This window comes from Chelonia mydas, chromosome 11, assembly GCF_015237465.2.
Source record: "Chelonia mydas isolate rCheMyd1 chromosome 11, rCheMyd1.pri.v2, whole genome shotgun sequence".
In the NCBI taxonomy this organism is placed as follows: domain Eukaryota; kingdom Metazoa; phylum Chordata; order Testudines; family Cheloniidae; genus Chelonia; species Chelonia mydas.
The window spans coordinates 62,860,168-62,887,822 of NC_051251.2; the positions used below are offsets into that span (position 1 = coordinate 62,860,168).

Here is a 27,655-nt window from a genome sequence, read left to right on the forward strand (position 1 = left end):
CGTAGCTGGATTCAGGCTGCAAGCCATAGTATTCCAGACGGGCAACTGCCTTTTTATACCTCACAACCAGTGCTCAGTGTGCACATGTTAACAAAAGTCTTTTCTCTGTTCATAGAGCCAACACATGACTCTGGGGTCTCATTCACTCTTTGTACGAGTGTCCATAGCTTTTGTGTAGCAGGGAACAGGTTTTATTCCTATTGTTACCAATGAGCATTTCTGGGCCCTGGATCTGTCAGCTCAGCCATTTTTGCATTGAAGACAACATAGCTCAGGAAAAGAGAGAAACTTCTGGCTCAGTGACAGAGGGGACTGGATGTCGATGCCATCACAATCCTTTTCGATAGTCTCTGCAGTTGCATTGTTATTAGTGAATGCAGAAGTGGTACAATAAAGACAGAAGAGGGTTCAAACTCCAAAATAGAAAGTAGGGAATATAAAAACAGAAATTTGTATTCCCCCCACCCCCAAATAAAAAAGTAAAAAGGGCTTAGGTAGACATCATGTGTGTTTTAGCCATTCAGTAGCTTTGGGGTCAGCAATATGGAATCTGGAACAGCCTCCTGAGAGACTAGCGTGAACTGAGCAGCTGTTCAGTAGGTGTGCAGTGTCCACCTGCCGCCACACAGGGCTGTTCTGAGTCCCCGGGTGCAGTCACTTGCCACACACCCCATCACCCCCCATCTCAAATGGTTGTTTCCACCATACATAGTGTGGGAGCCCGAGGCCAGGCAGTCTTCCGTCAGGCTGAATGAGGAGAAGGAGTTTCTCGGGCCTTGTCTACACTACAGAGTTTTGTCGACAAAAGTTAGGCCCTTTACTTAAAGGGCTTTCATTAATTCACTGTTACATGTCCTCATTATGGTCATTGTGTTGGCAGAGCCCATCCACACTAGCAGCTCTTGCATCAATACAGAGCAGTACACTGTGGGTAGCTATCCCATTGTGCAACTGGCCGTGGGTTTTGGGAAGGGTTTACAATGCCCCATGGGGCAGGCACAGCGTCACATGATGCAGGTTTCCCAATCCCATTGTTTCATGGGCAGCCTACTAGATTGCCAGCTGCTTTTCAGCTGAAGTGTATGTGGCATAGTAAGGGGACAGTGTGTGGCAGGGAGTGTGTGTGTGAGAGAGACAGAAACAGAGTGTGTGTTGGGGGAGAGTGTGAGAGATTGTGTGTGTGTGTGGGGGAGCAGTGTGTTGGCATGCTGTCGCTCTCAGTTCAGACAGCAGCCTGAGCAATCAATCCTGGCTCTGCATAGCACAGCAATTTTTCTCTCCTCCAACCCCCACAGAAGCAGCTTGCTTTTTCTGCCTGCCAATTCCACATTAATGGTTCTGTGATTCCCTCCGAGTTCTCCCCACAGCCTCCACAGCTACTGGGAGTGGCATCCTCAGCAGCTCTTTGAGCTCTCCACACTGAAGAATGTCAAAGCTTGCACATGCCTGCAGGGCAGCCGAGTTCAAAACAGTGAGCAGAGTGGTCACGGTGGGCATTGTGGGATACTGGGGGAGGCCAGTTATGGCAACATAATGAACAGCAGCATCTACACTGACACTTTGTTGCTTTAACTTTGCTGTAAAAAGCTCCATGTCTGTTGTCCACATGGTTTTATTGTTTCGGCAAAACAACAGAGATTTGCGGACAAAAGTAGCTTATGGTGTGGACACACCTCTGCTGTTTTGTCGGCAAAAGCTGGCTTTTGCCGACAAAACTATAGTGTAGACAAGGCCTTGCGAGGGAGCAGCTTGTTCCCATTCTGCTCACCACAGTGTGACAGCGTCCACCGTGGAGCTGGTCGGTAGCATCGTCCAGATTGGTGTTCTGCTGATGCGCCAGTGGTGAGGCACGTCCTGTCAATGGCTCCAGAACCAGGGGAACCAGAGGACCACGCCCCCCACTTTTTAACATTGGTGCAGTTTCAGAGGGAAAGGGCAGTGTTGCCCACCAAACTACAAGCTTCGGGGAGGTGCAGAGCAGCACAGGTGGGAGCTGTGCTATGTGGCGGGGGGAGCATGTGGTAACTCGTTGTTCCTCGGGAAATTAGAATATAAAATATTCGTCTCGCTACAGAAATTATTTTCCAACTATTGCGGAGTAACATTACTTTTATAATGGAGGCTCATGGGTGCAGCATAGTCTTGGATTGAACCTATGTACTTATGTCTTGTCTATATGGGGTTGTTTTTACACGGCTGCAGTGTGTTTGATTTAGAGGTTTGTGCTGGTACAATTAGATTGATGTGTTTGACTGGTGCCTATTTTTATCATCTAGGTAAGCCCGTAATGTCAAGTTCTGAATTGATTTGATTGAAATGCCAATTTCTTTTATAGAGCTCTTATTCAATAGATCTCAAAGTGCTTCACCATCTTTAAGGTATTTATTCTCAAAAGACCCTTGTGAGGTAGGTGTTGTGATTTTCTCTGAGACCCCTTTCCACTCTTCTTCCCAACAACTCAGTTCAACTCCAGGCTTTGTCATTCAGTTATCTTTATTTGGCATACAGCAACACTTCACTGAGTTGACAAAACTCACATGTGAGGTGGTGGATGTAGTGTGACAGTTTGTACCCCCATTTGTACTCCTTTTATTGGACCATGATAAATTTCATACAAAGCATGCCTTATGAGGTATGATTCAAAAACGCATAATTTGCTGATCATCATTGTCCTAGTAAAATGTGTATGGCAGCATTGTATGTAAAGTTTTAAGATTCTACTGTGTTATGTTAGAAAGAGCAGCCACAAACCACTTCTTCCGAAACAAAAGCCAAACTGATGCCTCAGCCAGGTGTCAACAAGATCAAATGGACAATCACTTAAGTGGCCATTCTTGGCAGGAAAGAGGGTGTGAGTGAAAATCTATATTTTGACAAAGGAAGAGTTTGAGGTTCCCATCCAAACAGACTTCGTCTCCTGGACTTCAGCTGGCGATGGAGAGGGAACTATAAAGGGGGGAACAGACACCCCAAAATACTCCTCACTTTCTCTCTGCTCACAGCATCAACAACACCTGAAGGACAAGGAAAGTGACACTGGATTGGGGCAGGGGTCCAGTTTGAAAACAAATCCAGCCAGTAAGACTGCTATAGTATGTAATGAGAGAGACCTTTGCTTTGAATTCATTTAGCTTATTAAGTTTTTCTTTTTATTTCTTTGTAACCAATTCTGACTTTTATGCCTCATTAAAATCTATCTTTCTGTAGTAAAGAAACTTGTCCTATTGTTTTTTCTAAACTAGTGTGTTTGCACTGAAGTGTTTGGGAAACTCCATTTGAAATAAGAGCATTTGTACATATACTTTTCTATTAATAAAATGATGGACTTTATATGAGCTTGTATTGTCCAGGAGGATGCTGAGTACAAAACACAAATTTCTGGGGGAAAGTCTGGGACCAGGAGTTTGCTGGTTTTGCTCTGCAGTGTAATTAAGGAGTGGCTGGCTGTAGCACTCATGTTTTATAGCTGGGGCTAATTTAGATGCTGGAGCCTGTGTGAGTAGACCAGGAGTGGTTGCTTTCACAGCGAAGCAGTGTAAAAGGCACCCCAGGTTGGAGAACTGAGGGGACACATCTGTTTAACAGTCCAGATTGTACCCTGGGTAATATCATTGTAGGGCACATGACATATCTATCCAAAGATGCACAGAAACTGTCTCCCTTTATATACATTTACCCATTTTATTTCATTTACTTTATGTTGCATGACATACGCTGGGAGTGGCTCACTTACTTTGTAGGAGCCAATCCCCAAACAGCATGCTCTGTCCATGATTGACCTACTCTTTACCTCATGTTTTCATTCCCGACTTATTGTGTCCATTATTATTTTGTTCATAGTAAATGGTTCCCTGGGTGTCCCTCTCTTAGCTAGCCGAGAAACATTGTCTCTTAGCTTACAGACCCATTTACTTTTCTTAAAACAAAATATTCCATTTTTAGCCTGCTGATATATTTACCTTCTGAATCCTGTCTTCCAAAAGACTTCAGAGGAGCCAGGTCAATCCTGTGTTAAACACGGACTGTACCATTTTGCTTTTGGGAAAATGCAGGGCAGGGAGCATGAACCCAGGTGATCACTTTAGATCCCTCTGGATGCTCAGTTAGGTCTCCTTTGGCATTGAACCATGCCTTGGTTTTTTTACGTCCGCTTACTTTCTTACCACCACACTCCTCTGTATCTGAAAATCTGCATCTGCAAGTCCTGTACCAGGCTTCTGACAGGGCACTGTAGCTAGATGGGCTAGAACTGGGTTAATTATATCCCTCCATACTCTCACTGGTCTTCCCATCAAGACATCATTGTGGGAAAAGCTTGTGGATTTGCATTCCGTACCTCCGATGCACATTAGTACCTGTGGTAACGCTTCAGTAAGGATTTCAGTAAGGCTTTTGAAATAGTTCCACACAGGAAATTATTAGTTAAATTGGAGAAGATGGGGATTAATATGAGAATTGTAAGGTGGATAAGGAGCTGGTTAAAGGGGAGACTACAATGGGACATACTGAAAGGCGAACTGTCAGGCTGGAGTGAGGTTACTGGTGGAGTTCTTCAGGGAAGAGTTTGGCTGACATGCAGTTTTTTTTAAAGATTAGATGCCGGATGTCAGAGGGGCTACTTGGGAAGGAGCACAGGATTGTGGGAAATGCCCACCAGATAACTGGTCTGGAGGGAGCCTCATAACCTGGAGGGGATGACTATATAGCGCCCTAGCCAGAGAGTGGAGTCATGAAGTCAGACAGAGCACCCGAGTCATGAAGAGAGAGAGAGAGATGGGTCACAGTGTGAGTACCCAATGGAAGGTGGCATTTGCTCCCAGAAGTGGGACCAAGGGCCATCTAGCCTCAAGGACAAGAGGGGTCATTTGACCCTCCCATCCTGAGATGAAGGGATAGAGGTAGGGTGGCTCCCAGGACGTGCCCTTGAGCCTGGGTGTATATGATTGGATGGGTGGACTGGGCCAGGGGTGCTCTTCTCTTCCTGCCTCCCACAGTCCTCTGCTGGGCTGCTGTTGGTGGCTTGTACAGTTTGGGTGCATGCTGGGGGGCATGGGGCTGTTCAGCCCTCTCTAAATTATTGTTTCAGGCTGGCTGCAGACTTGGGCAGATGTCTCTGAATTGGTTGCACCTGGGTCATATTTTCAAGCTTTGATTTACACGCCCTGGGACAGGAACCTCAGCTTTGGTTACACACAGGAAGTGCCAGTGTAATCCGATGATTCCAGGAGCTCGGGACCTCAACCTAGGCGTGTAGTGCCTATGGCTAGTTAATCCTGCCCTGCCCTGGATCGGTGCTCAGGTAACTCTGGCCTGAGGCTCGGCTGGGGAGAGAGCTGTGATTGGAGCTGTCTCTCAGCTGGGAGGGGGATGTGACTCATTCCTGCCATCAGCTGGGTGCCCAGTTCTGCCTGCTTCATGCCTGGTGGATGAGGGGGCTTTGGCTGCTGCTTCCTGGTGATGCTCCAAGGGCCCCTGTAGCCGTAGCTCCAAATCTGTGGCCACGGGTGGGCTGGAGGATTATGATCTAGACTACAGCTGTATGGTTACAGTCCTCCCGTCCGTCTCTCTGTGGGCCAAGTCCTGGATGTTTCACTCTGTGGTTCAGCTCTTACGACGTGCCCTGCACTGCATTCTGGGTAATGCCCGCACACCCATGGAAGTGATTGGGAGGGAGCCTCATACACCTGTACACCCTTGTGTGGCTGCCTAGGTCTGAGCCCTGTGTTTGGCGTTGGGTCCTTTGTGCTGGAAGTAGCTATGCAATGCTGGGGGATGGCAGGGAAAGATGAGGGACAACATTTGGTTCAGAAGATGATACCGTAGCCCAAGAACACAGGACAAACCTTGACGTTCCCCTTAGTACACTTACAACAGCACGCTGAGAGCACAATGGCTGTTAAAGCTTTTTATTCATTGAGACCCTTCCAGGCAAAAGGTGTCTTGATTCAGTAAAGATCAGTGACACGTCTCAAAGAGCCGACTTTGCCACTCATAGAGCCCCACTCACTGAATCTCCTGTACTGCCCTGGCCGCAGCAGGTATTGGCGGCCTCTGTAATTCGGCAATTCGTAAAGGATCCAGTGTCCGTCCAGCACAGAACAAGAGAGCATCTCGTGGGCGCGTAGCTGGTCCATGACTTGCGGAGAGTCCTCGGTTAACTCTACCATCTTGCCTCTGTGATCCTCCTTCTCATAGATCTTTATCCTGTAGGTGCCCCTGTGCTATTTAAGAAAATGAAACAAGGTGATAGAGTGACTGCAGCAGGCTGGCTGCCTGTGATCCTGGGCCCTGAGTCAGCCCTGTTCCCTGCTCCAGTGACGCAAAGGGAGCTTAAAACTGCCTCTGGCCCCAGAGGAGGGGAATCCTTGAATGCTGCAAAGGCAGCGCATCCACCCCTTTGACTGAGACCTACGCCAGCCGTGGCTCCCACCCATAGGCTACACTAAGTTCTGCTGGGGGGCATTTCAGGCTTCAGCAGGCCCAAAATCAAAGAAACAGAAAAGTGACTTTGTTCTAAAGAGTCACAGAAAATATTGGGCCCAGTTCTCCCCTCACACTGGTGGAACTCTGTGGCCTTCAGGGAGTTACTCCTTATTTTACAGCAGTGTGAGGGGAGTGGGCCCAGTGTATCTCCAAATCCCCAGAAGTTACAGAAACATTTTTCCTTCTTAACTCAAAGTATGTCGTCCTTTACTGTGTATATTCTTAACCACAGGACAGCTTCACCCAGGCCTGGAACAGGCACTTGTAGTGCAAGGTATCCTATCCTATCCCTGCAATGTCCCCGCAGCCATCCTGGAGGGATGACCACTAGGAGGAAGAAAGCAGTTTTCGTTTACAGTCCTCGGTAGCTCGGCTGAAAATGATCAAGCAAGTTCCTCATGACGGTGGCTTGAGCAACGTTGCCATTTTTTAAAAGCAAAATGGAACTCACAGGTGGGATCATCCGGCAGGACTTAATGGAGGTGCTGAAACCCTCAGACTGCATGTCAGGATAATCTCCCCGTTTCAGAAAGAACTGCTGTCCCTGGAAGTTGGGACGTTCATAGAGCATGAAGCAGCCATTTTCCACGCGGACGGAGTTACAGCGGCTGAGCTGACTTTGCAAATCCGGACGGTCGCTGCTGCACTCAACGGAGCGGCCCTGGAAGTTTCTGTCCTCGAAAAGGATGATCTGGTGCGAAACACAAACAGCAGAGTTTTCAGTAACATCCTATACAGTGTGACAGCGTCTGGCATTCCAATTTTTCTCCGTCCAGCACACTAAGCCTGAAGTGTTTGGGCCTTACATTTTACTCACAGTGATGATAAATTGATATACTCCTTTGACTTCAGTGGAATTGATCCTCATTTACACAAGTGTAAGCGATAGCAGAATTAGACTCTCTAAGAATAATATACAGGGGCTAATAGAGGCAGTAGGTCCCCTCGCTCTGCATTCTTGATTCTCCTCTCCTACTGGGATAGGCCAGGAGTAACTCCTTTGACATTAAGAGACTAACTCTGATGTAAATGAGAGGAGAATCAGGTCCCTGGCTTCAGCCTGGCATACCAAACAATCCAGTCCAGACAGGTTTCTCTTACCTTTTCCATTGTAGCTGGTTTCAGGCTGCAAACCATAGTACTCCAGCCAGGCAACTGCCTTTTTATACCTCACAACCAGTGCTAAGTGTGCAGAAGTTAACAAAAGTCTTTTCTCTGTTCATAGAGCCAACTCATGACTCTGGGGGCTCATTCACTCATTGTACTAGTGTCCATAATTTTTGTGTAGCAGTGAACAGGTTTGATTCCTATTGTTACCAGTGACCAGTTCCGGGCCCTGGATCTGTCAGCTCAGCCATTTTTACATTGAAGACAACATAGTTCAGGAAAAGGGAGAAACTTCTGCCCGAGTGACAGAGGGGACTGGATGTTGATGCCATCACAATCCTTTTCTATAGAGTCTCTGCAGTTGCATTGTTGTTAATGAATGCAGAAGTGGTACAATAAAGATGGAAGAGGGTTCAAACAACAAAATAGAAAGTAGGGAGATAAAAACAAAAATGCGTACATCAAAAATAATGTCAAAAGGTCTTAGGTAGACATCACACATGTTTTAGCCATTCAATAGCTTTGCGGTCAGCAGTATGGAGTTTGGAACGTCCTCCTGAGAGACCAGCACGAGATGATCAGCTGTTCAGTGGGTGTGCCGTGTCCACGTCCACCCGCAGCCTCACAGGACTGTTCTGAGTCCCCAGGTGTGGTCATTTCCAGCACACGTCTTCACCCCCCATCTCAAATGGTTGTTTCCACCATACATAGTGTGGGAGCCCAAGGCCAGGCAGTCTTCCATCAGGCTGAATGGGGAGAAGGAGTTTCTCGAGCCTTGTCTACACTACAGAGTTTTGTCGACAAAAGTTAGGCCATTTAATTAAAGGGCTTTCATGAAACCACTGTTGCATGTCCTCATTATGGTCCTTGTGTCAGCAGAGCCCATCCACACTAGCAGCTCTTACACCAATACAGAGCAGTGCACTGTGGGTAGCTATCCCACTGTGCAACTGACCGTAAGGTTTTGGGAAGGGTTTACAATGCCTCATGGGATAGATACAGTGTCACATGATGCAGGTTTGTCAATCCCATCACTCCATGGGCAGCCTACTAGATTGCCAGACGTTTTTCAGCTGAAGTGTATGTGGGTTAGTAGGGGAACAGTGTGTGACAGGTATTGTGTGTGTGTGTGAGTGTGAGAGAGAGAGAGAAACAGAGTGTGTGTTGGGGAAGTATGTGAGTGATTGTGTGCGTGTGTGGGGGAGTGTGTTGGCATGCTGTCGCTCTAAGTTCAGACAGCAGCCTGAGCAACCAATCCTGTGGGTGGGGGACATCCCTCCCCCTCCACATCAGCCTCTGGATCTGCACAGCATTCTTCCTCCCCTTACACTCCAGTAGAAGCAGTTTGCTCTGTCTGCCTGCCAATTCCACATTAATGGTTCTGTGATTCCCTCCGAGTTCTCCCACAGTCTCCTCAGCTGCCAGGAGCAGCATCCTCAGCAGCTCTTTGAGCTCTCCACACTGAGGAATGTCAAAGCTTACACATGCCTGCAGGGCAGCTGAGTTCAAAACAGAGAGCAGAGTGGTCACGGTGGGCATTGTGGGATACTGGGGGAGGCCAGTTATGGCAACATAATGAACAGCAGCGTCTACACTGACACTTTGTCGCTTTAACTTTGCTGTAAAAAGCTCCATGTCTGTTGTCCACGTGGTTTTATTGTTTCGGCAAAACAACAGAGATTTCCGACAAAACTGTATAGTGTGGACAATGCCTTAGAGAGGGAGCAGCTCGTTCCCATTCTGCTCGCTACAGTGTGACAGCATCCACCATGGAGCTGGTCGGTAGCATAGTCCAGATTGGTGTTCTGCTGATGCATCAGTGGCAAGGCACGTCCCGTCAATGGCGCCAGAAGTGGTGGAGCCGAAGGACCATACCCCCCACTTTGAACATCGTTGTAGTTTCGGATGGCAGGGGTCAATGTTGCCCACCAAACCACAAGTCTCGGGGAGGTGCAGAGTGGCACAGGTGGGAAATTAAAATATAAAATATTAGTCTATCTACAGATGTAATTTTCCAGATATTGTGGAGTAACATTTCTTTTATAATAGTGGCTCCTGAGTGCAGCAAGCAAGGGGGAAAAATTGTAGGAAAGGGTAGAAGACCAAGCTGGATGAGCAAGCATCTCAAACAGGTGATTAAGAGAGAGCAGAAATCCTACAAGGAATGGAAGATGGGATGGATCAGCAAGAAAAGCTACTTTTTGGAGATCAGAAAGTGTAGGGATAAAGTGGGACCTGCCAAAAGCCAAGCAGAGTTGGACGTCGCAAAGAAAATTAAAACCAACAGTTAAAGGTTCTATAACCATATAAAAAAATAACAAGGAAAGAAGAAGTGGGACTGCTAAACACTGAGGATGGGGTGGAGAGTAAAGATAATCTAGGCATGGCCCAACACCTAAAGAAATACTTTGCCTCAATGTTTAATAAGGCTAATGAGGAGCTTAGGGGTAGTGGCAGGGTGCCTATTGGGAACGAAGATATGGAAGTAGAAATTACCATATCCGAGGTAGAATTCAGACTCAAACAGCTTAATGGGACTAAACTGGGGGGCCCGGATAATCCCCATCCAAGAATATTAAAGGAACTGGTAAGTGAAATTTCAAACCCAATAGCTAAGATTTTTAATGAATCTTTAAGTTCAGGGGTCGTACTCTATGACTGAAGAATTACTAATATGGTTCCTATTTTTAAGAAGTGTGTGTGTGTGTGTGTCAGGGAGGAGCCGGGGGAGAGAAGTGATCCAGGAAACTTCAGGCCTATTAGTTTGATCTTAATTGTTTATAAGGTCTTGGAACAAATTTTGAAAGAGAAAGTAGTTAGGGACATAGAGGTAATGGGGCGGGGGGGGGGGAAGGAACACTCTGTACCTCGGGGGAACACCATACACCCCATGTTCATCCTTATAATATGATTGTGTGGTATCCAATGCAAAGTTTGTCATGTGGGTGTCTTTGGAAGGCTCGTGATGCACTGAGCATTGTTGTTATAGTAATGTTATAGATTGTATAAATTCATGTATGTAGTTATGAGGCTGAAAATGTGTCCTCATGGCTTAAAAGAAGCCCAGGCAAAACTCTCCAGGAGCAAAGGGGTAGTTAACACCTCATCAGGGCATGTATGGGACAAACCTAGCCCAGCCTCGCAGGGGGAGGGATAGCTCAGTGGTTTGAGCATTGGCCTGCTAAACCCAGGGTTGTAAGGTCAATCCTTGAGGGGGCCATTTAGGGATCTGGGGCAAAAATTGGGGATTGGTCCTGCAGTGGGTTGGACTAGATGACCTTCTGAGGTCCCTGATATTCTATGCTTCTATGAACAAAGGACACTGGCCTAGGCAGCAACAAAGGATTTGTTGGACTCTCAAGTGAGTGACCCTCCTTCCTTTGGTCAGTTTGGGACTATGATGAGGTAATGCTCACCTGACTCTGAAGGGCGGGAGGCAAAGCCAAGAGGGAAGAAAGAACAGGATAAAAGGGAGAGACATTTGCCATGCTCTCTCTCTCCTACCTCCACCAGCAGAAACCACCACCGAGCAACTGAAGCACTGATCAAAGGGGAGAGCCTGGCTGAAGGGCAACCAGCCAGCCTGTGGTGAGAAGCATCTAAGTTTGTATGGGCACCAAAAGTGTTAAGATCAGCTTAGAATGCGTTTTGCTTTTATTTCATTTGACCAGATCTGACTTTAATCTCTTAAAATCTATCCTGTGTAATTAATAAATTTGTTTTTGTTCTACCTGAAGCAGTGCATTTGGTTTGAAGCATGTCAGAGACTCCCCTTGGAATAACAAGCCTGGTACATATCAATTTCTTTATTAAATTGATGAACTCATACAAGCTTGCAGCGTCCAGCGGGCACAACTGGACACTGCAAAACGGAGGTTTCTAGGGTTGTGTCTGGGACCAGAGATATTGGCTAGTGTCATTGAGTTACACAATCCAAGCAGTGGCTGGCCAAATGTGCTCACTCATGTAGCTGGGAGCAGCTTACATGCTAGAGGCTGTGCGTGAACAGCCCAGGAGTGGGGGTTCTCACAGCGGAGCAGGGTAGGGCTGGCTCCCAGAGTCGAGGATTGGAGTGACCTAGCAGATCACTGGTCCAGATAATACCAGGGGAACGTCACAGGGGGAAAATACAACATGGTTTTATAAAAGATAGATCATGCCAGACCAACCTGATTTCCTTCTTTGAGAAGATAACTGACTTTTTTAGACAAAGGAAATTCAGTAGATCTAATCTATCTGCTCTAATTTACCTGGATTTCAGTAAGGCATTTGATACAGTTCCACATAGGAAATTATTAGTTAAATTGGAGAAGATGGGGATTAATATGAGAATTGAAAGATGGATAAGGAACTGGTTAAAGGAGAGACTACAATGGGACATACTGAAAGGTGAACTGTCAGCCTGGAGTGAGGTTACTACTGGAGTTCTTCAGGGATCGGTCTTGGGACCAATCTTATTTAACATTTTTATTATTGACCTTAGTACAAAAAGTGGGAATGTGCTAATGAAATTTGTGGATGACACAAAATTGGGAGACATTGCTAATACGGAGGAGGGCTGGAATATCATACATGACCATGAAAACTGGAGTACTAGAAAAGGGATGAAATTTAATAGTGCAAAGTGCAAGGACATGCACTTAAGGACTAACAAGAAATTTTGCTATAAGCTTGGGACTTTTGAGTTGGAAGTGACAGAGGAGGAGAAAGACCTGGGTGCATTAGTTGATCACAGGATGACTATGAGCTGCCAGTGTGATGCGGCCGTGAGAAAGGCCAATGCAGTCGTAGGATGCATCAGGCGAGGTATTTCCAGTAGAGTTAGGGAAGTGCTCGTATCATTATACAAGGGACTAGTGAGACCTCATCCTGAATATTTTGTTCAGTTCTGGTCTCTCACATTTAAGAAAGATGAATTCAAACCGGAGCAGGTGCAGAGAAGGACTACTGGGTTGATCTGAGGAATGGAAAACCTACCCTCTGAGGGGAGACTCAGTGTAACCAAATGAAGGCTGGGGGAGCTATGATTTCTCTTCACACATATATCAGAGGAATAAATACCAGGGAGGGAGAGGAGTTTTTTTAATTAAATGCCAATGTTGACACAAGAACAAATAGATATAGATTAGCCATTAAAAAGATTAAATTTGAAATTAGATGAAGGTTTCTAACCATCAGAGGAGCTGAAGTTTTGGAACAGACTTCCAAGGGGAGCAGTGGGAGGGAAAAAAAACTAACTGGCTTCAAGACTGAGCTTGATAAGTTTATGGAGGGGATGGTATGATGAGGCTGCCTACACAATGGCATGTAGCCAATGTGCAGCTACTGGCAGCAGATATCTCCCATGGCCAGTGATGAGACACTTTATGGAGAGGGCTCTCAGTTACTACATAGAATTCTTTCCCTATTTGGGGTCGGGAAGGAATTTTCTCCTGGGTCAGATTGGCAGAGACTCTGGGGTTCTTTGCCTTCCTCTGCAGCATGGGGTATGGGTCACTTACAAGTTTAAACTAGTTTAAAAGGTGGATTCTTTGTAACGTGAAGTCTTTAAATCATGATTTTGGGACTTCAGTAACTCAGCCACAGGTTGTGTGTCTAGTACAGGAGTGGGTGGGTGAGGTTCTGTGGCCTGCAATGTGCAGGAGATCAGACTAAATGATCATGATGGTTCCTTCTAACCTTAAAGTCTAAGTCTCTGTCCACTTTGTCAAACTGTTTGGCATTTAGCATTTGCCACATGGGTCTGAGTTTGATTTATCTTTTATTGGTAGCCTGGTATTTGTTCAGGGCCCACTAGGCTAGCATTAATTGAAGTCCAGAACAAAGATCAGCTTAGAGTGAGATTTTTTTTTTCTTTAATCAGCACACTGATAACTTCCGTTAATTTTCCATACTGAGCTGACTGACTTTGTGCTAGAAGTAGCTATGCAATGCTGGGGGAGGGCAGGGAAAGATGAGGGACAACGTTTGGTTCAGAAGATGATACCGTAGCCCAAGAACACAGGACAAACCTTGACGTTCCCCTTAGTACACTTACAACAGCACGCTGAGAGCACAATGGCTGTTAAAGCATTTTATTCATTGAGACCCTTCCAGGCAAAAGGCGTCTTGATTCAGTAAAGATCAGTGGCACGTCTCAAAGAGCCGACTTTGCCACTCATAGAGCCCCACTCACTGAATCTCCTGTACTGCCCTGGCCTCAGCAGGTATTGGCGGCCTCTGTAATTTGGCAATTCGTAAAGGATCCAGTGTCCGTCCAGCACAGAACAAGAGAGCATCTCGTGGGCGCGTAGCTGGTCCATGACTTGCGGAGAGTCCTCGGTTAACTCTACCATCTTGCCTCTGTGATCCTCCTTCTCATAGATCTTTATCCTATAGGTGCCCCTGTGCTGTGACAGAAAACGAGACAGGGTAATAGAGTGACTGCAGCAGGCTGGCTGCCTGTGATTCTGGGCCCTGAGTCAGCCCTGTGCCCTGCTCCAGTGATGCAAAGGGCGCTTAAAACTGCCTCTGCTCCCCAGTGGAGGGGAATCCTTGAAAGCTGTAAAGGCAGCTCATCCACCCATTTGACTCAGACCTACACCAGCCGTGACTCCCACCCTTGGTGCAGGGAGCATGTCTGGGGTCGGGAGGAGGGAGCCCATCAAAGTGCAAGAGGGGGCGGGGCTGAGTGTACAATGCTGGCCAATCCTCAGTGAGCACAGTGGTCTCCTGGGCTATGCCAAGTTCTGCTGGGGGCTTTTTCAGGCTTCAGCAGCCCCAGCATCAAGGAAACTGAGAAGTGACTTTGTTCTAAAGAGTCACAGAAAATATTGGAGCCCAATTCTCCCCTCACACTGGTGTAACTCTGTGGGCATCACTGATTATTCCTTATTTTACAGCAGTGTGAGGGGAGTGGGCCCAGTGTATCTCCAAATCCCCAGAAGTTATGGAAAACTTTTCCCTTCTTAACTCAAAGTATGTTGTCATTTACTGTCCATAGACTTAACCAAATGAGAGCTGCATCCAGGCCCTGAAAAGGCAGTAGCAGTGGAAGCTTTCCTGTCCTATCCCTTGAATGTTCCCCTAGCCATCCTGGATGGACAACCACTAGGAGGAAGAAAGCTGTTCTCGTTTTCAGTCCCCAGTAGCTCGGGTGAAAATGATCAAATAAGAACCTTATGACGGTGGTTTGGGCAATGTTACCATTTTTGGAAGGAAAAAAAAAAAGAGGCAAAATGGAACTCACAGGTGGAATCATACGGCAGGACTTAATGGAGGTGCTGAAACCCTCAGATTGCATGTCAGGATAATCTCCCCGTTTCAGAAAGAACTGCTGTCCCTGGAAGTTGGGACGTTCATAGAGCATGAAGCAGCCACTTTCCACGCGGACGGAGTTACAGCGGCTGAGCTGACTTTGCAAATCCGGACGGTCGCTGCTGCACTCAACGGAGCGGCCCTGGAAGTTTCTGTCCTCGAAAAGAATGATCTAGTGCGAGAAACAAATGGCAGAGTTTTCAGTAACATCCTATACAGTGTGACTCCATCCTGGCATTCCAATTTCTCTCCGTCCAGCACAGTAAGCATGAAATGTCTGGGCCTTACATTTTACTTACACAAGTGTAAGTGAAAGCAGAATTGGGCTCTGAGAGTTTAATATACAGGGACTAATAGAGGCAGTAGGTTCCCTCACTCTGCATTTTTGATTCTCCTCTCCTACTGGGATAGGCCAGGAGTAACTCCTTTGACATCAGGAGACTAACTCTGATGTAAATGAGAGGGGAATCAGGTCCCTGGCTAACTCTGTTGTAAATGAGAGGAGAATCAGCTCCCTGGCTTCAGACAGACATACCAAACAATCCAGTCCAGACAGGTTTCTCTTACCTTTTCCATCGTAGCTGGATTCAGGCTGCAAACCATAGTACTCCAGCCGGGCAACTGCCTTTTTATACCTCACAACCAATGCTAAGTGTGCACACGTTAACAAAAGTCTTTTCTCTGCTCATAGAGCCAACTCATGACTCTGGGGTCTCATTCATTCTTTGTACTGGTGTCCATAGTTTTTGTGCAGTGGGGAACAGGTTTGATTCCTATTGTTACCAGTGAGCAGTTCTGGGCCCTGGATCTGTCAGCTCAGCCATTTATACACTGAAGACAACATAGTTCAGGAAAAGGGAGAAACTTCTGGCCAAGTGACAGAGGGGACTGGATGTGATGGGATCAACAATCCTTTTCTTTAGAGTCTCTGCAGTTGCATTGTTATTAGTGAATGCACAAGTAGTACAATAAAGATGGAAGAGGGTTCAAACGACAACATAGAAAGTAGGGAGATAAAAACAGAAATGTGTACGTCAAAAGAATGTCAAAAGGGCTTAGGTAGACATGTCGCGTGTTTTAGCCATTCAGTAGCTTTGGGGTCAGCAGTACGGAGTCTGGAATGGCCTCCTGAGAGACCAGCATGAGATGAGCAGTAGGTGCGCAGCGTCCATCCCCAACCGCAGCCACACGGGGCTGTTCTGGATCCCCAGGTGTGGTCAGTATCCACACACCTCTCTTCCCCACATCTGAAATGGTTGCGCTTGTACCACAGATAATGTGGCAGCCTGAAGGCAGGAGGTCTTCCATCAGGATGAGTGATGAGAGAGAAATTTCGTAGACAGGGAGCAGCTCGTTCCCATTCTGCTCACCACAGTGTCACAGCGTCCACCGTGGAGCAGTTTACTAACATAGTGCAGATTGGAGTTCTGATGATGAGTCAGTGGCGAGGCATTGTATCTTTGAAAAGTGGCCCTGGTGATTATCTCCTGGATTGTGTCAAGGAGGTTCTTCGCTGCAATATTATGGCTGATGTTAGAAGGAAGGATATTAGAAAAGACTGGTAGCCAATCAGTGTTTGTTGGTCCGGTAGTCCCTGTTATTCTCATCATTTGATTCAATAGCACATCAACTAGCATGGTGTGGTAAGAGTTTAACCACACAGGAGCACAGTGTTGCCCAAGTGAGTAGCAGAAAGTTACTGCTGAACTGTCCAGTGCTTGCACATTAGCTCCTCAACTTGAGCCCGCAAACTTCTTTAAGAGGCCATTTCTGCTGTTAATTTTCTGTGCTCTCTTGGTGGTTTGGGTGTTATGGGTAAGCATGCAAGCTAGAGTGACTCCTAGATATGCTGGCTTTGGGTCATGAGCCAGTCATTCTCCATTCAAGAACAGGTTGAGTTCTTGTGAAGCATTAGCTTGAGTGAGATGAAACCATAACAACACTGTCTTTGACATACTGAGATTAAGTCTTCACTTCTTCCAGTCCTAAGGGTTGTCTGCTGTATCTTGGTTCAAGTTGTCCCCAGTCTTTTTGAAGTTTTTCTCTTGACATTAGACAGATGTCATCTGCACACTTGAGTGGCCTTGAGGTAGTTGGAGACAGATCGTTTGAAAACATATTGGATATAAGTAGGGGCAAGGACAGATCTCTGAGGGATCCTGTTCTTCTGGATCCCCTAAGCATTCAGTTTATTTCCTGACATGGTTTGGAATTGTCTGTTTCGGAGCATCATTTCTATAGCCATAACAACCCATCAAGGTAATGTCCTGACCAACAAGGCAGTGTGCCAGATGGCAGCATATGCTGCTTTTCAGTCAAGAAGTACAGCCCTGAACATCACAGGGCACTGTGATCGAGGTGTCCAAGATGCCCTCAAGCTCTGCTGCTGCTTCTCCAAATCTAAAAGTATGGAAAAAACAGAGGAGAGCTGCCTCCCCACTTATCCAAACAAATGGTACCTGAGCCTCATGGGATAGGGCTGATAGCTGTAACAACAAAGTTTGCCACTCACACTGCTGAAATTAAATCTACAGTTTCCATCCGACAGAGCACCATGACCGAGACTGAGCGAGCTGCAAGCTCTAGCCAGACAGACTGGTGAAGCAGAACAGACTTTCTGAAGTGGAAGATGATTTTAAAGAGAACAAATAACAGGTTATCAAGAGCTGTAATGATATCAAGACAAAACTAATTGGTCTAGAAAGCCACTCTAGACCATGTAACATGAGGACTGTGGGTGTCTCTGAGGGAATAGAGAAAGGCAAACCTTCTGAATTTGTCCGTAGATTGCTAAATTGTAGGATTTTCCAATAGCTTTTTATTTTGATATAGAATGGGCATACCAGACCCTTGCCCCCCAGCCAGCTCTTGGAAGTCGGCTTAGAGCGTTTGATTGTAAAGCTCCTGAAGTTTACCACTAAGAAGCTAATACTGCAGAAATCCAGAGAGAGACATGGAGTGGTTATGGGAAGAATCAGCAATTAAAATACTGCTCTTTCAAGATTATGCCGTGATGTAGTTGGATTGAGGGCAACTTTTTACTAAGTGAAACAATTGGCTAGGAAGTTTATTAAATACCTGGCCAAGCTCTATATTAAGAATGGGGATAGTATCATTCATTTCCCCTTAGGAGGAAGAAAAATACCTCCAAATTCTGCAGACTTCCCTTTGCAAGACAAGATGTCTATGGAATGATCAGAGTGTATGGAATTTATCTATTGCTCTCTGAAATCGGATGTGGTTGCTGTAAACAAGTTGGGTGCTAGCTGATATTGATATGTTAGTTTTTTTTCTCTTTTTTTCTCTTTCATTGGGGCTGAAGGGTTATAAAATTATTAACAATTTACTTCCTATTGCCTTAAATCATGTAGAAGGAGCATCAATGTAAAATGGATCTATCATCATTGCTTTATTATTTGGTGCTTCCTGATGGACTAAAGTATATGTGGGTTCTATTGGTTGGTAATAGATGACTACTATAATTGTAATGTTCAGAACCCCAGGGGCTGTGAGGATCTCCAAGTTTCGCCTGCCCCCTCTGGTTAAAAAACAGTCCAAAACTACACACTTGATAAAAATATTTCTTTTTGATGGTATGGTACTAACATATATTTCTCTCTCCACTATTTTTTTCTTTCACTTTATTTAATCCCTCTTTCTGTCTCCATGCTGGGAATTTCCTTCCCATGCCTGTAGAATATGTACCGGGAAGCTACTCTCTACCCCCAGATTATATAACTTTGGCTGCGTAGATATTCAAAAGCTGTTTACTGCGCAGGAAAATTTTCAATGTCTCATTCATGCACTAAGCGGCTTTATATTTTAACAAGGATGGCTCTGAGAACTAAATGTGTGTCCTGAAATATAAAGGGTTTCAGTAACCCTATTCAAAGAAAAAATATATTCAATGCGTAAAGAGAATGCTGCCATTGCTATGCTCCCGGAGACACATCTGACAAACTTGAAGTTTGTAAACTGAGATGGGGTAGGCTCTCTGTTTCTAGTTGCTTTAAATTCTAAAGTGAGAGGTATTGCTTTAGTAATACCTCCCAGGACTATGAGGTTATATGGAAGGGTTAAGTGGAGCCAACCCTAAGCATGGAGCAGACCACTTTGCCTTTGGGAAAGGCTTGCAGGGAGCCGGATCCTTGATGATGACTTTAGATCCCACTTGGTGCTCAGTCAGGTCTCCTTTGGCATCAGACCATGCCTTGGTGTTTTACACTTTCCTGTCCTCTCTCGCCACCACACTCCTCTGTAGCTGCAGAATCTGCATCTGCAAGTCCTGTACCCAGGCTTCTGACGGGGCTTCTTTAGCCAGATAGACTGAACGGGGTTAATTATATCCTTCCACACTCTCACTGGTCTTTCCATCAGGCCACATTGGGGGAAAAGGCTGTGGATTTGCATCCCTATCTCTGAAACGCATTAATACCAATAAAAAGCACGAGGAGGACGTTTGACACCTCAGAGACTAACCAATTTATTTGAGCACAAGCTTTCATGGGCTACAGCTCATTGCTGCCTGTTGCAGCACCTCTTTTTTTTCTTTTCTTTTTGATTGTCTTATTCATTCACTCAACCTGTCCTGCTGCTGGCTGACTGACAGGGAAAGGGAACCTTTTGCTCTACATCCAGCTGGGTGCACACTTCTTTGACAACTGACCCCACAAATCATTGTCCGAGTCAATAGCCTTAGGCCCCTCCCCGCTCTGCAGAACACATTGCCCACCAATTGTTTCACTCTCATTAGGGCAGTCACAAATTTAGTGTGGAAGTCCACCACCTTCCAATGTGAGAAAGCATTGACAACAACTAGCACATACTTGTTCCCCCTTGGTGATAAGGGCAGCTCCCCAGTACAGTTGATTTGATCTCCTTTCCATGAACTTCTGGGACTTATGTCAGAAGAGCTTTTTTACTTTCTTTGAGAGCTGGATTGTGTCTGGCACAGATAAGAAGCATCTTCAGGTCCCTTTTCCATTGCTGCCAACCTGTCTTTGGCCTCTGCCTGTTTGGGATGGGCCCATGCACCCATAAGAGCAGATCTTTTTGCATATTTTATGGTCCCACCCATACTAAATCATTTTTTGATTTTACACAGAGGAGTTCTTGCTTTATTACTAAATTTTGACCTTCATTCGTGTTTTGGTTGAAGGCTTGTTCCCAAAGGGATCCTAACTTCACATCCTGTTTTTGAATTCTTTGTAGCCTCTCCACATTTTTCCTAATTTCGATTTGTTGATGGCCTCAAGTGAAATCTGTTACAGGGACAGTTTTCAAAATGGTATCCCATGGCCAGGGCGGTCCTTTGTCTGCTGCATTATTGACTGCTATCAACTGTCACATAGTACTGAATTTGATTTCCCCGTTAACTGGTAACCCGATATTTATTCTGAGCCCATTATGCCAGTATTAACACAGTTCCTCTGAATACATAATTCAAGTCCAAAACAATGATAAGCTTAGAGTGCTATTTTTTTCCAGTACACTGATAACTTCTCCTAATTTTGCATACACAGCTGACTTACTTTTCTTACTTACTTACTTTTTTAGTTGTACTGTAAAGTGTTTGACCATTTTGCTTTTTAATCTGATTGCTGCTAACCTTTTTTGGTTTGTGTATGTGGTGGCTGCTGTCACCTGTATATCTAATACTTTTTTAAAAATTTTGCTGGCATGCATTTTTTAAAGATTGTATGCCATGTGCTAGAGGGGCTCTTTTTACATTTAGGCAGCATTTCTGTGTGCCTGGGTTTCCCTACCAGCCAGTGGCAAGTGGCACAGGATTGTGGGAGACACCAACCGGACAGCTGGTTTGGAGAGACTTTGATACCATGGAAGTGCGGACTGTATGGTGACCTAGCCAAAGGGCCAAGCAGGAAGAGGGAGCACCCTGAGTCATAAAGACAGAAAGAAGAGTCGCAGCGTGAGTAACTGATGGAAGGGGTTGCCAGACTGGGCGAGAGCTGCTCCCCAGATGTAGTCACAAAGAGGTACCCCCAGCGCTGAGTGAACCCCACGACAGGCTGTTTAACACAAGCTCCAATATAGCACAGCACTTAAGCACATATGTTACTTTGTCAGTGGGACTATTCATGAGCTTCAATTAAGCAAACGCTTAAGTGTTTTGCTGGACCAGGGCCTCGCGCTGTCCCCAGAGGCCATGCCAATTGCTTCCAGAATGCCAACACGTTTTGGGCAGTTTGTCTAGAGATTTCTATTGAAATAGGGCCAGTCTAGACAAAAAATGCTGCATGAGCTCAGCAGTGCCGCTGTAGTGTTGTAATGCAGGAACTCCAACACCAACAGGAAAGTCGGTGTCGTTAATCCACCTCCCCGAGAGGCAGTAGCTATGGCAATGGGGGAAGCTCTCCCACTGACATAGCGCGGTCTGCACGAGGGGTTAGGTGGGTATAACTGTGTCACTCAGAGGTGAGGATTTTTCACACCCCTGAATGATGTAGTTATACTGATGTAAGTCTGTCGTGTAGACCAGTCCTTAGTCAACCATATGACTGTACAATGTACTGGAAACAGGCTATTGGTGATGATACTGTGTAGCTCTTATTACAAGCATCTTGTTACATTGCTAGGCTTCTGGCACAGAAAAAAAGCTTGAATTGTTGATCTAAGTACAAAACTCAACTTGGCCTGACCCATGGAGTCCCCATGAAAGGACCGTACTGTAGCGTGAGGGGTCAGGCTAAAACTGAATGTCTTGTTGCCTTTGCTCTTGTTTTCTGTATTTAATCTTGTCTCTAATACACCGATAGCTGTACATACAGATAACCTTGTAGTTTTATAGACTAGATTACAGTCTTTCTAAAACTCTGAACTCGCACCACTGTCCATGCAGAGAGTCAGGGATCAGGACTCATTTTACTGTAAGCAACAGTCTTTTCAGATTCAAAGTACACCTCCTGCTGGTATGGCTGGGGAGCGCTGCATGGCTCCCCCTCCATTACCCTGGCGAATGCTCTGTATGACTCCCCACCAAAAGCATGGGCCTCTGCCCTCCCCAGGGAGCAAGGGCTCTCCACCTGCAGGGAGAACAGGGGTCCTTAGTCCCTCCCACCCTGAGATGAAGGGATAGGAGTAGGGTAGCTTCCAGGCCTCGCCCTTGAGCCTGGGTGTATCTGCTTGGATGGGTGGACTGGGCCAGCAGCATTCTTCTCTTCCTGCTTTCCACAGTCCTCTGCTGGGCTGGTCTTGGTGGCTCCTGCAGTTAACCCCACATTGAGGTCCATGGGGCTGTTCAGTCCTCTCAGAGCTATTGTTTCAGGCTGGCTGCAGACGTCTCTGAATTGGTTTCACCTGGGTCATATTTTCAAGCTTTACTTTACACACCCCTGGGACAGAAACCTCAGCTTTCGTTACACACTGTAAGTGCCAGTATAATCAGATAATTCCAGGAGCTGGGGCCCTCAACTCAGGCCTGTGGTGCCTATGGCTAGTTAGTCCTGCCCTGCCCTGGATCGGTGCTAAGGTAACTCTGGCCCCAAAGTTCGGCCCCTGGCTGGGGGAGGTGCTGTGACTGGTGCTGCCTCTCAGTTGGGAGTGGGATGTGGCTGATTCCTGCCATCACCTGGGTGCCCAGCTCTGCCTGCTCCATGCTTAGTGGATGAAGGGGCTCTGGCTGCTGCTCCCTGGTGAGGCTCCCAGGGACCTCTGGCCACGGAGTGAAGGCTGGCGCTCAGCCCAGAACCCCTCTAGTCCTCGCTCCAAATCTCTGGCCAGGGGTGGGCTGGAGGATTATGATCTAAAGCACAGCTCTGCAGCTGACGTCCTCTCTATGGGCCGAGTCCTGGATGTTTCAGTTTTTTGCTCAGACTCCTGCACTGTATTCTGGGTGAGGCCTGCACAGCCCTGGAGGTGCCCCCGTACTCCCGTGTGTCGCTGCCTAGTGTGTCGCTGCCTAGGCCTGAGCCCCATGTTTGGCGTTGGGCACTTTGTGCTGGAAGTAGCTATGCAATGTTGGGGGAGGGTAGGGAAAGAAGAGGGACAACTTTTGGATCAGAAGATAATACCGTAGCCCAAGAACACAGGACAAGCCTCGAAGTTCCCCTTAATACACTTACAACAGCATGCTGAGAGCACAGTGGTTGTTAAAGCATTTTATTCATTGAGACCCTTGCAGGCAAAAGGCATCTTGATTCAGTAAAGATCAGTGGCACGTCTCAAAGAGCCGACTTTGCCACTCATAGAGCCCCACTCGCTGAATCTCCTATAGTCCCCTGGCCTCAGCAGGTATTGGCGGCCTCTGTAATTCGGCAATTCGTAAAGGATCCAGTGACCGTCCAGCACAGAACAAGAAAGCATCTCGTGGGCGCGTAGCTGGTCCATGACTTGCGGAGAGTCCTCGGTTAACTCTACCATGTTGCCTCTGTGATCCTCCTTCTCATAGATCTTTATCCTGTAGGTGCCCCTGTGCTGTGACAGAAAATGAGACAGAAAATGAGACTGCTGTGGTCCTGGGTCCTGAGTCAGCCCTGTGCCCTGCTCCAGTGATGCAAAGGATGCTTAAAGCTGCCTCTGCTCCCCAGAGGAGGAGAATCCTTGAATGCTATAAAGGCAGCACATCCACCCTTTAGACTCAGCTCGACGCCAGCCGTGCCTCCCACCCTTGGTGCAGGGAGCATGTCTGGGGTGGGGAAGAGGGAGCCCAACCAGGCACAAGGGGACAGGGCTGCAGTGTACAATGCTGGCCAGTCCTCAGCCAGCACAGTGTTCCCATAGGCCTGGGGTTCTCAATCTTTTTCTTTCTGAGACCCTGTGACAGGGCGTGCTTACCCCATGCTGGTACTGCAAGGATTAACTCTACTCCTTGGGCAAAGGAGGTCACTCAGCCTCGGCCCTGCTGGGCATGCTCCATCTGGAGACCAGGTATAAAAGGGAGCAGCCCAGCCCAGCTCATATGGGGCTGACTGCTGAGGAGGAAGGTGCTGAGGCCCTAGAAGGCGGAAACCAGAGATGCAAAGACCCAGGAGAACACCCAAGCTCCTGCAGACACCCAAGGAGCAACGGAGCTGCAGAGGGCCACACAGGCTGAGGAGCTTATGGACATCGGAGATTCCAGGACTACTACACCAGGGACAGGGTAGGAAGTAGCTCACGGGGATGAGCCATTGTACCAAGTGGTGTCTGTGTGTTTTGGATGGATTCCCCACTGACTCAGTGGTCAGCATTCCTGCCACTGTTAGGGCCCTGAGCTGGGACCTGTTGGAGAAGGGAGGGCACGGGTCCCCCTACCCGGTCACCACTCCCCTGGTGGCGGCCCACTTTCCTGAGCGTCCACCAGGCCAAAAAGCCCTACTGAACAGGGCAGCCCTGCTGACTCGAGCCACAAGGACACAGAGCCCTGAGAGAGGGCAGCCACACTGACATTTATACGTAGGCCAAGCTATCCCAAGACAAGGGGTGATTGTATAGATTCAGCCGTGGGGCCATAATTACCCTCACCCTAACCCAAGAAGGGATGGGGCACACTTGCCCCATGAGAGGCCCCCCTAACATACTGTAAAAACTCCATGGCCCCCTGTGCCAGAACAAGTGTTTTTATGCATATAAAAGCCAGGGCTAGCATTAGAGGGTAGCAAGCAGGGAAATTATCTCTGGGCCCTGCGAAGCTCAGCTGCTCTGGCTTCAGTTTCAGGCACGGGTGGTGGGGCTTTGGCTTTCTGCCCTGGGCCCCAGTGAATCTAATACCCACCCTGCTTGGAGGGCTCCCTGAAAGTTGCTCGTGGGCCCCCAGGGGGCCTCGGACCCCTACTTGAGAACTGTTGCCATAGGCTACACTAAGTTCTGCTGCAGGGCGTTTCAAGCTTCAGCAGCCCCAGAATCAAGGAAACAGAAAAGTGACTTTGTTCTAAAGAGTCACAGAAAATATTGGGCCGAAATCTTCCCTCACACTGGTGGAACTCTGTGGGCTTCAATGGGTTGTTCCTTATTTTACACCAGTTTGCGGGGAGAGGGCCCAGTGTATCTCCAAATCCCCAGAAGTTATGGAAAAATTTTCCCATCTTAACTCAAAGTATGTTGTTGGTCACTGTCTATATTCTTAACCAAAGGACAGCTATACCCACACCCTGAACAGGCAGTAGTAGTGAAAGGTTTCCTGTCCTCTCCCTGCCATGTCCCCCAGCCATCCTGGAGGGATGACCACTAGGAGGAAGAAAGCAGTTCTCGTTTACAGTCCTTGGTAGCTTGGCTGAAAACGATCAAGCAAGTGCCTTATGATGGTGGCTTGGACAACGTTGCCGTTTTTTAAAAGCAAAATGGAACTCACAGGTGGGATCATCCGGCAGGACTTAATGGAGGTGCTGAAACCCTCAGACTGCATGTCAGGATAATCTCCCCGTTTCAGAAAGAACTGCTGTCCCTGGAAGCTGGGACGTTCATAGAGCATGAAGCAGCCACTTTCCACGCGGACGGAGTTACAGCGGCTGAGCTGACTTTGCAAATCTGAACGGTCGCTGCTGCACTCAACGGAGCGGCCCTGGAAGTTTCTGTCCTCGAAAAGGATGATCTAGTGCGAGAAACAAATGGCACAGTTTTCAGTAACATCCTATACAGTGTGACAGCGTCCTGGCATTCCAATTTCTCTCCATCCAGCACACTAAGCCTGAAGTGTCTGGGCCTTACATTTTACTCACAGTGATGATAAATTGATATACTCCTTTGACTTCAGTGGAATTGATCCTCATTTACACAAGTGTAAGTGAAAGCAGAATTGGGCTCTGAGAGAATAATATACAGCGACTAATAGAGGCAGTAGGTCCCCTCGCTCTGCATTCTTGTTCTCTTCTCCTACTGCTATAGGCCAGGAGTAACTCCTTTGACATTAAGAGACTAACTCTGATGTAAATGAGAGGAGAATCAGATCCCTGGCTTCACACTGACATACCAAACAATCCAGTCCAGACAGGTTTCTCTTACCTTTCCCATCGTAGCTGGATTCAGGCTGGAAGCCATAGTACTTCAGCTGGGCAACTGCCTTTTTATACCTCACAACCAGTGCTAAGTGTGCACACATTAACAAAAGTATTTTCTCTGTTCATAGAGCCAGCTCGTGACTCTGGGGTCTCATTCACTCTTTGTACTAGTGTCCGTAGTTTTTGTGTAGTGGGGAACAGGTTTTATTCCTATTGTTACCAGTGACCAGTTCCGGGCCCTAGATCTGTCAGCACAGCCATTTTTACATTGAAGACAACATAGGTCAGGAAAAGAGAGAAACTTCTGGCTGAGTGACAGAGGGGACTGGATGTCGATGCCATCACAATCCTTTTCTATAGAGTCTCTGCGGTTGCATTTTTACTAGTGAATGCATAAGTGGGACAATAAAGACAGAAGAGGGTTCAAACAACAAAATAGAAAGTAGGGAGATAAAAACAGAAATGTGTACGTCAAAAGGGCTTTGGTAGACGTCACGCGTGTTTTACCTATTCAGTATCTTTGGGGTCAGCAGGAGTCTGGAATGGTCTCCTCAGAGACCAGCATGAGATGAGCAGTAGGTGTGCAGTGTCCATCTGCACCTGCAGCCACACAGGGCTGTTCTGAATCCCCACATGTGATCATTGTATGGTACTAATGTATATTTCTCTCACCACAATCTTTTTCTGTTTTCACTTATTTTTTCACTTTATTTAATCCCTCTTTCTATCTTCATGCTGGGAATTTCCTTCCCATGCCTGTAGAATATGTACTGGGAAGCTACTCTCTACCCCTGGATTATATAACTTTCGCTGCTTAGATATTCAAAAGCTGTTTACTGCGCAGGAAAATTTTCAGTGTCTCATTCACTCAGTGACTTTATATTTTAACAGTGATGGCTCTGAGAACTAAATGTGTGTCCTGAAACATAAAGGGTTTCAGTAACCCTATTCAAAGAAAAAATATATTCAATGTGTAAAGAGAATGCTGCCATTGCTATGCTCCCGGAGACATATCTAACAAACCTGAAGCTTGTAAACTGAATGGAGATGGGGGTAGGGCTCTCAGTTTCTAGTTGCTTTAAATTCTTAAGTGAGGGGTATTGCTTTACTAATACCTCCCAGGGCTAAGAAGTATACGGAGGGGTCAATGGAGCCAACTCTAAGCACAGACTGTATCGCTTTATCTTTGGGAAAGGCAGGCAGGGAGCCTGATCCTGGATGATGACTTTAGATCCCCCTTGGTGCTCAGTCAGGTCTCCTTTGGCATCAAACCATGCCTTGGTCTTTTATAGTTTCCCGTCCTCTCTCGCCACCACACTCCTCTGTAGCTGCAGAATCTCCATCTGCAAGTCCTGTACCCAGGCTTCTGACAGGGCCTCTGTGGCCAGATAGGCTGGAACTGGGTTAATTATATCCTTCCACACTCTCACTGGTCTTCCCATCAGGCCTCACTGGGGGAAAAGTAGGGTTGCCAGGAGTCCATTTTTTGACGGGAACGTCCGGTCATTAGGGCAGTCACATATTTAGTGTGTAAGGCTTCCTCCTCCCAGTGTGAGAAAGCATTGACAACAACTGGCACATACTTGTTACCCCTTGTTGTTAAGGACCTATCTCAGAAGAGTTTTTTTAACTTCTTTGAAAGCTGGATTGTGTCTGGCACAGATAAGAAGCATTTTCAGGTCCTTTTTCCATTGTTGCCAACCTGTCTTTGGCCTCTGCCTGTTTGGGGTGGGCCCATGCACCCATAAGAGCAGATCTGTTTGCATATTTTGTTGTGCCATCCATACTAAACCATTTTTTGATTTTACACAGAGGAGTTCTTGCTTTATATCGAA

General features: G+C 46.8%; 3 protein-coding genes across 3 annotated transcripts; all 3 read right to left on the reverse strand.

Annotated features, from left to right (window-relative positions):
• Positions 1-5,945: 5,945 nt before the first annotated feature.
• On the reverse strand, positions 5,946-7,620 carry LOC102944118 (gamma-crystallin C-like). Its single transcript, XM_007071826.2, has 3 exons — positions 7,585-7,620; positions 6,935-7,174; positions 5,946-6,221 (listed from the first exon to the last, which is right to left on the reverse strand). Exons 1-3 carry the CDS (start codon positions 7,618-7,620, stop codon positions 5,946-5,948), a joined length of 552 nt encoding a protein of 183 aa, XP_007071888.2.
• Positions 7,621-13,703: 6,083 nt separating this feature from the next.
• Positions 13,704-15,489, reverse strand: LOC102943898 (gamma-crystallin C-like). Its single transcript, XM_007071825.2, has 3 exons — positions 15,454-15,489; positions 14,819-15,058; positions 13,704-13,979 (listed from the first exon to the last, which is right to left on the reverse strand). Exons 1-3 carry the CDS (start codon positions 15,487-15,489, stop codon positions 13,704-13,706), a joined length of 552 nt encoding a protein of 183 aa, XP_007071887.1.
• Positions 15,490-23,043: 7,554 nt separating this feature from the next.
• Positions 23,044-25,860, reverse strand: LOC102943675 (gamma-crystallin B-like). The gene is made up of 3 exons (XM_007071824.2): positions 25,825-25,860; positions 25,175-25,414; positions 23,044-23,319 (listed from the first exon to the last, which is right to left on the reverse strand). The coding sequence occupies exons 1-3, from the start codon at positions 25,858-25,860 to the stop codon at positions 23,044-23,046; spliced, it is 552 nt and encodes a 183-aa protein (XP_007071886.2).
• Between the last annotated feature and the right edge of the window lie 1,795 nt (positions 25,861-27,655).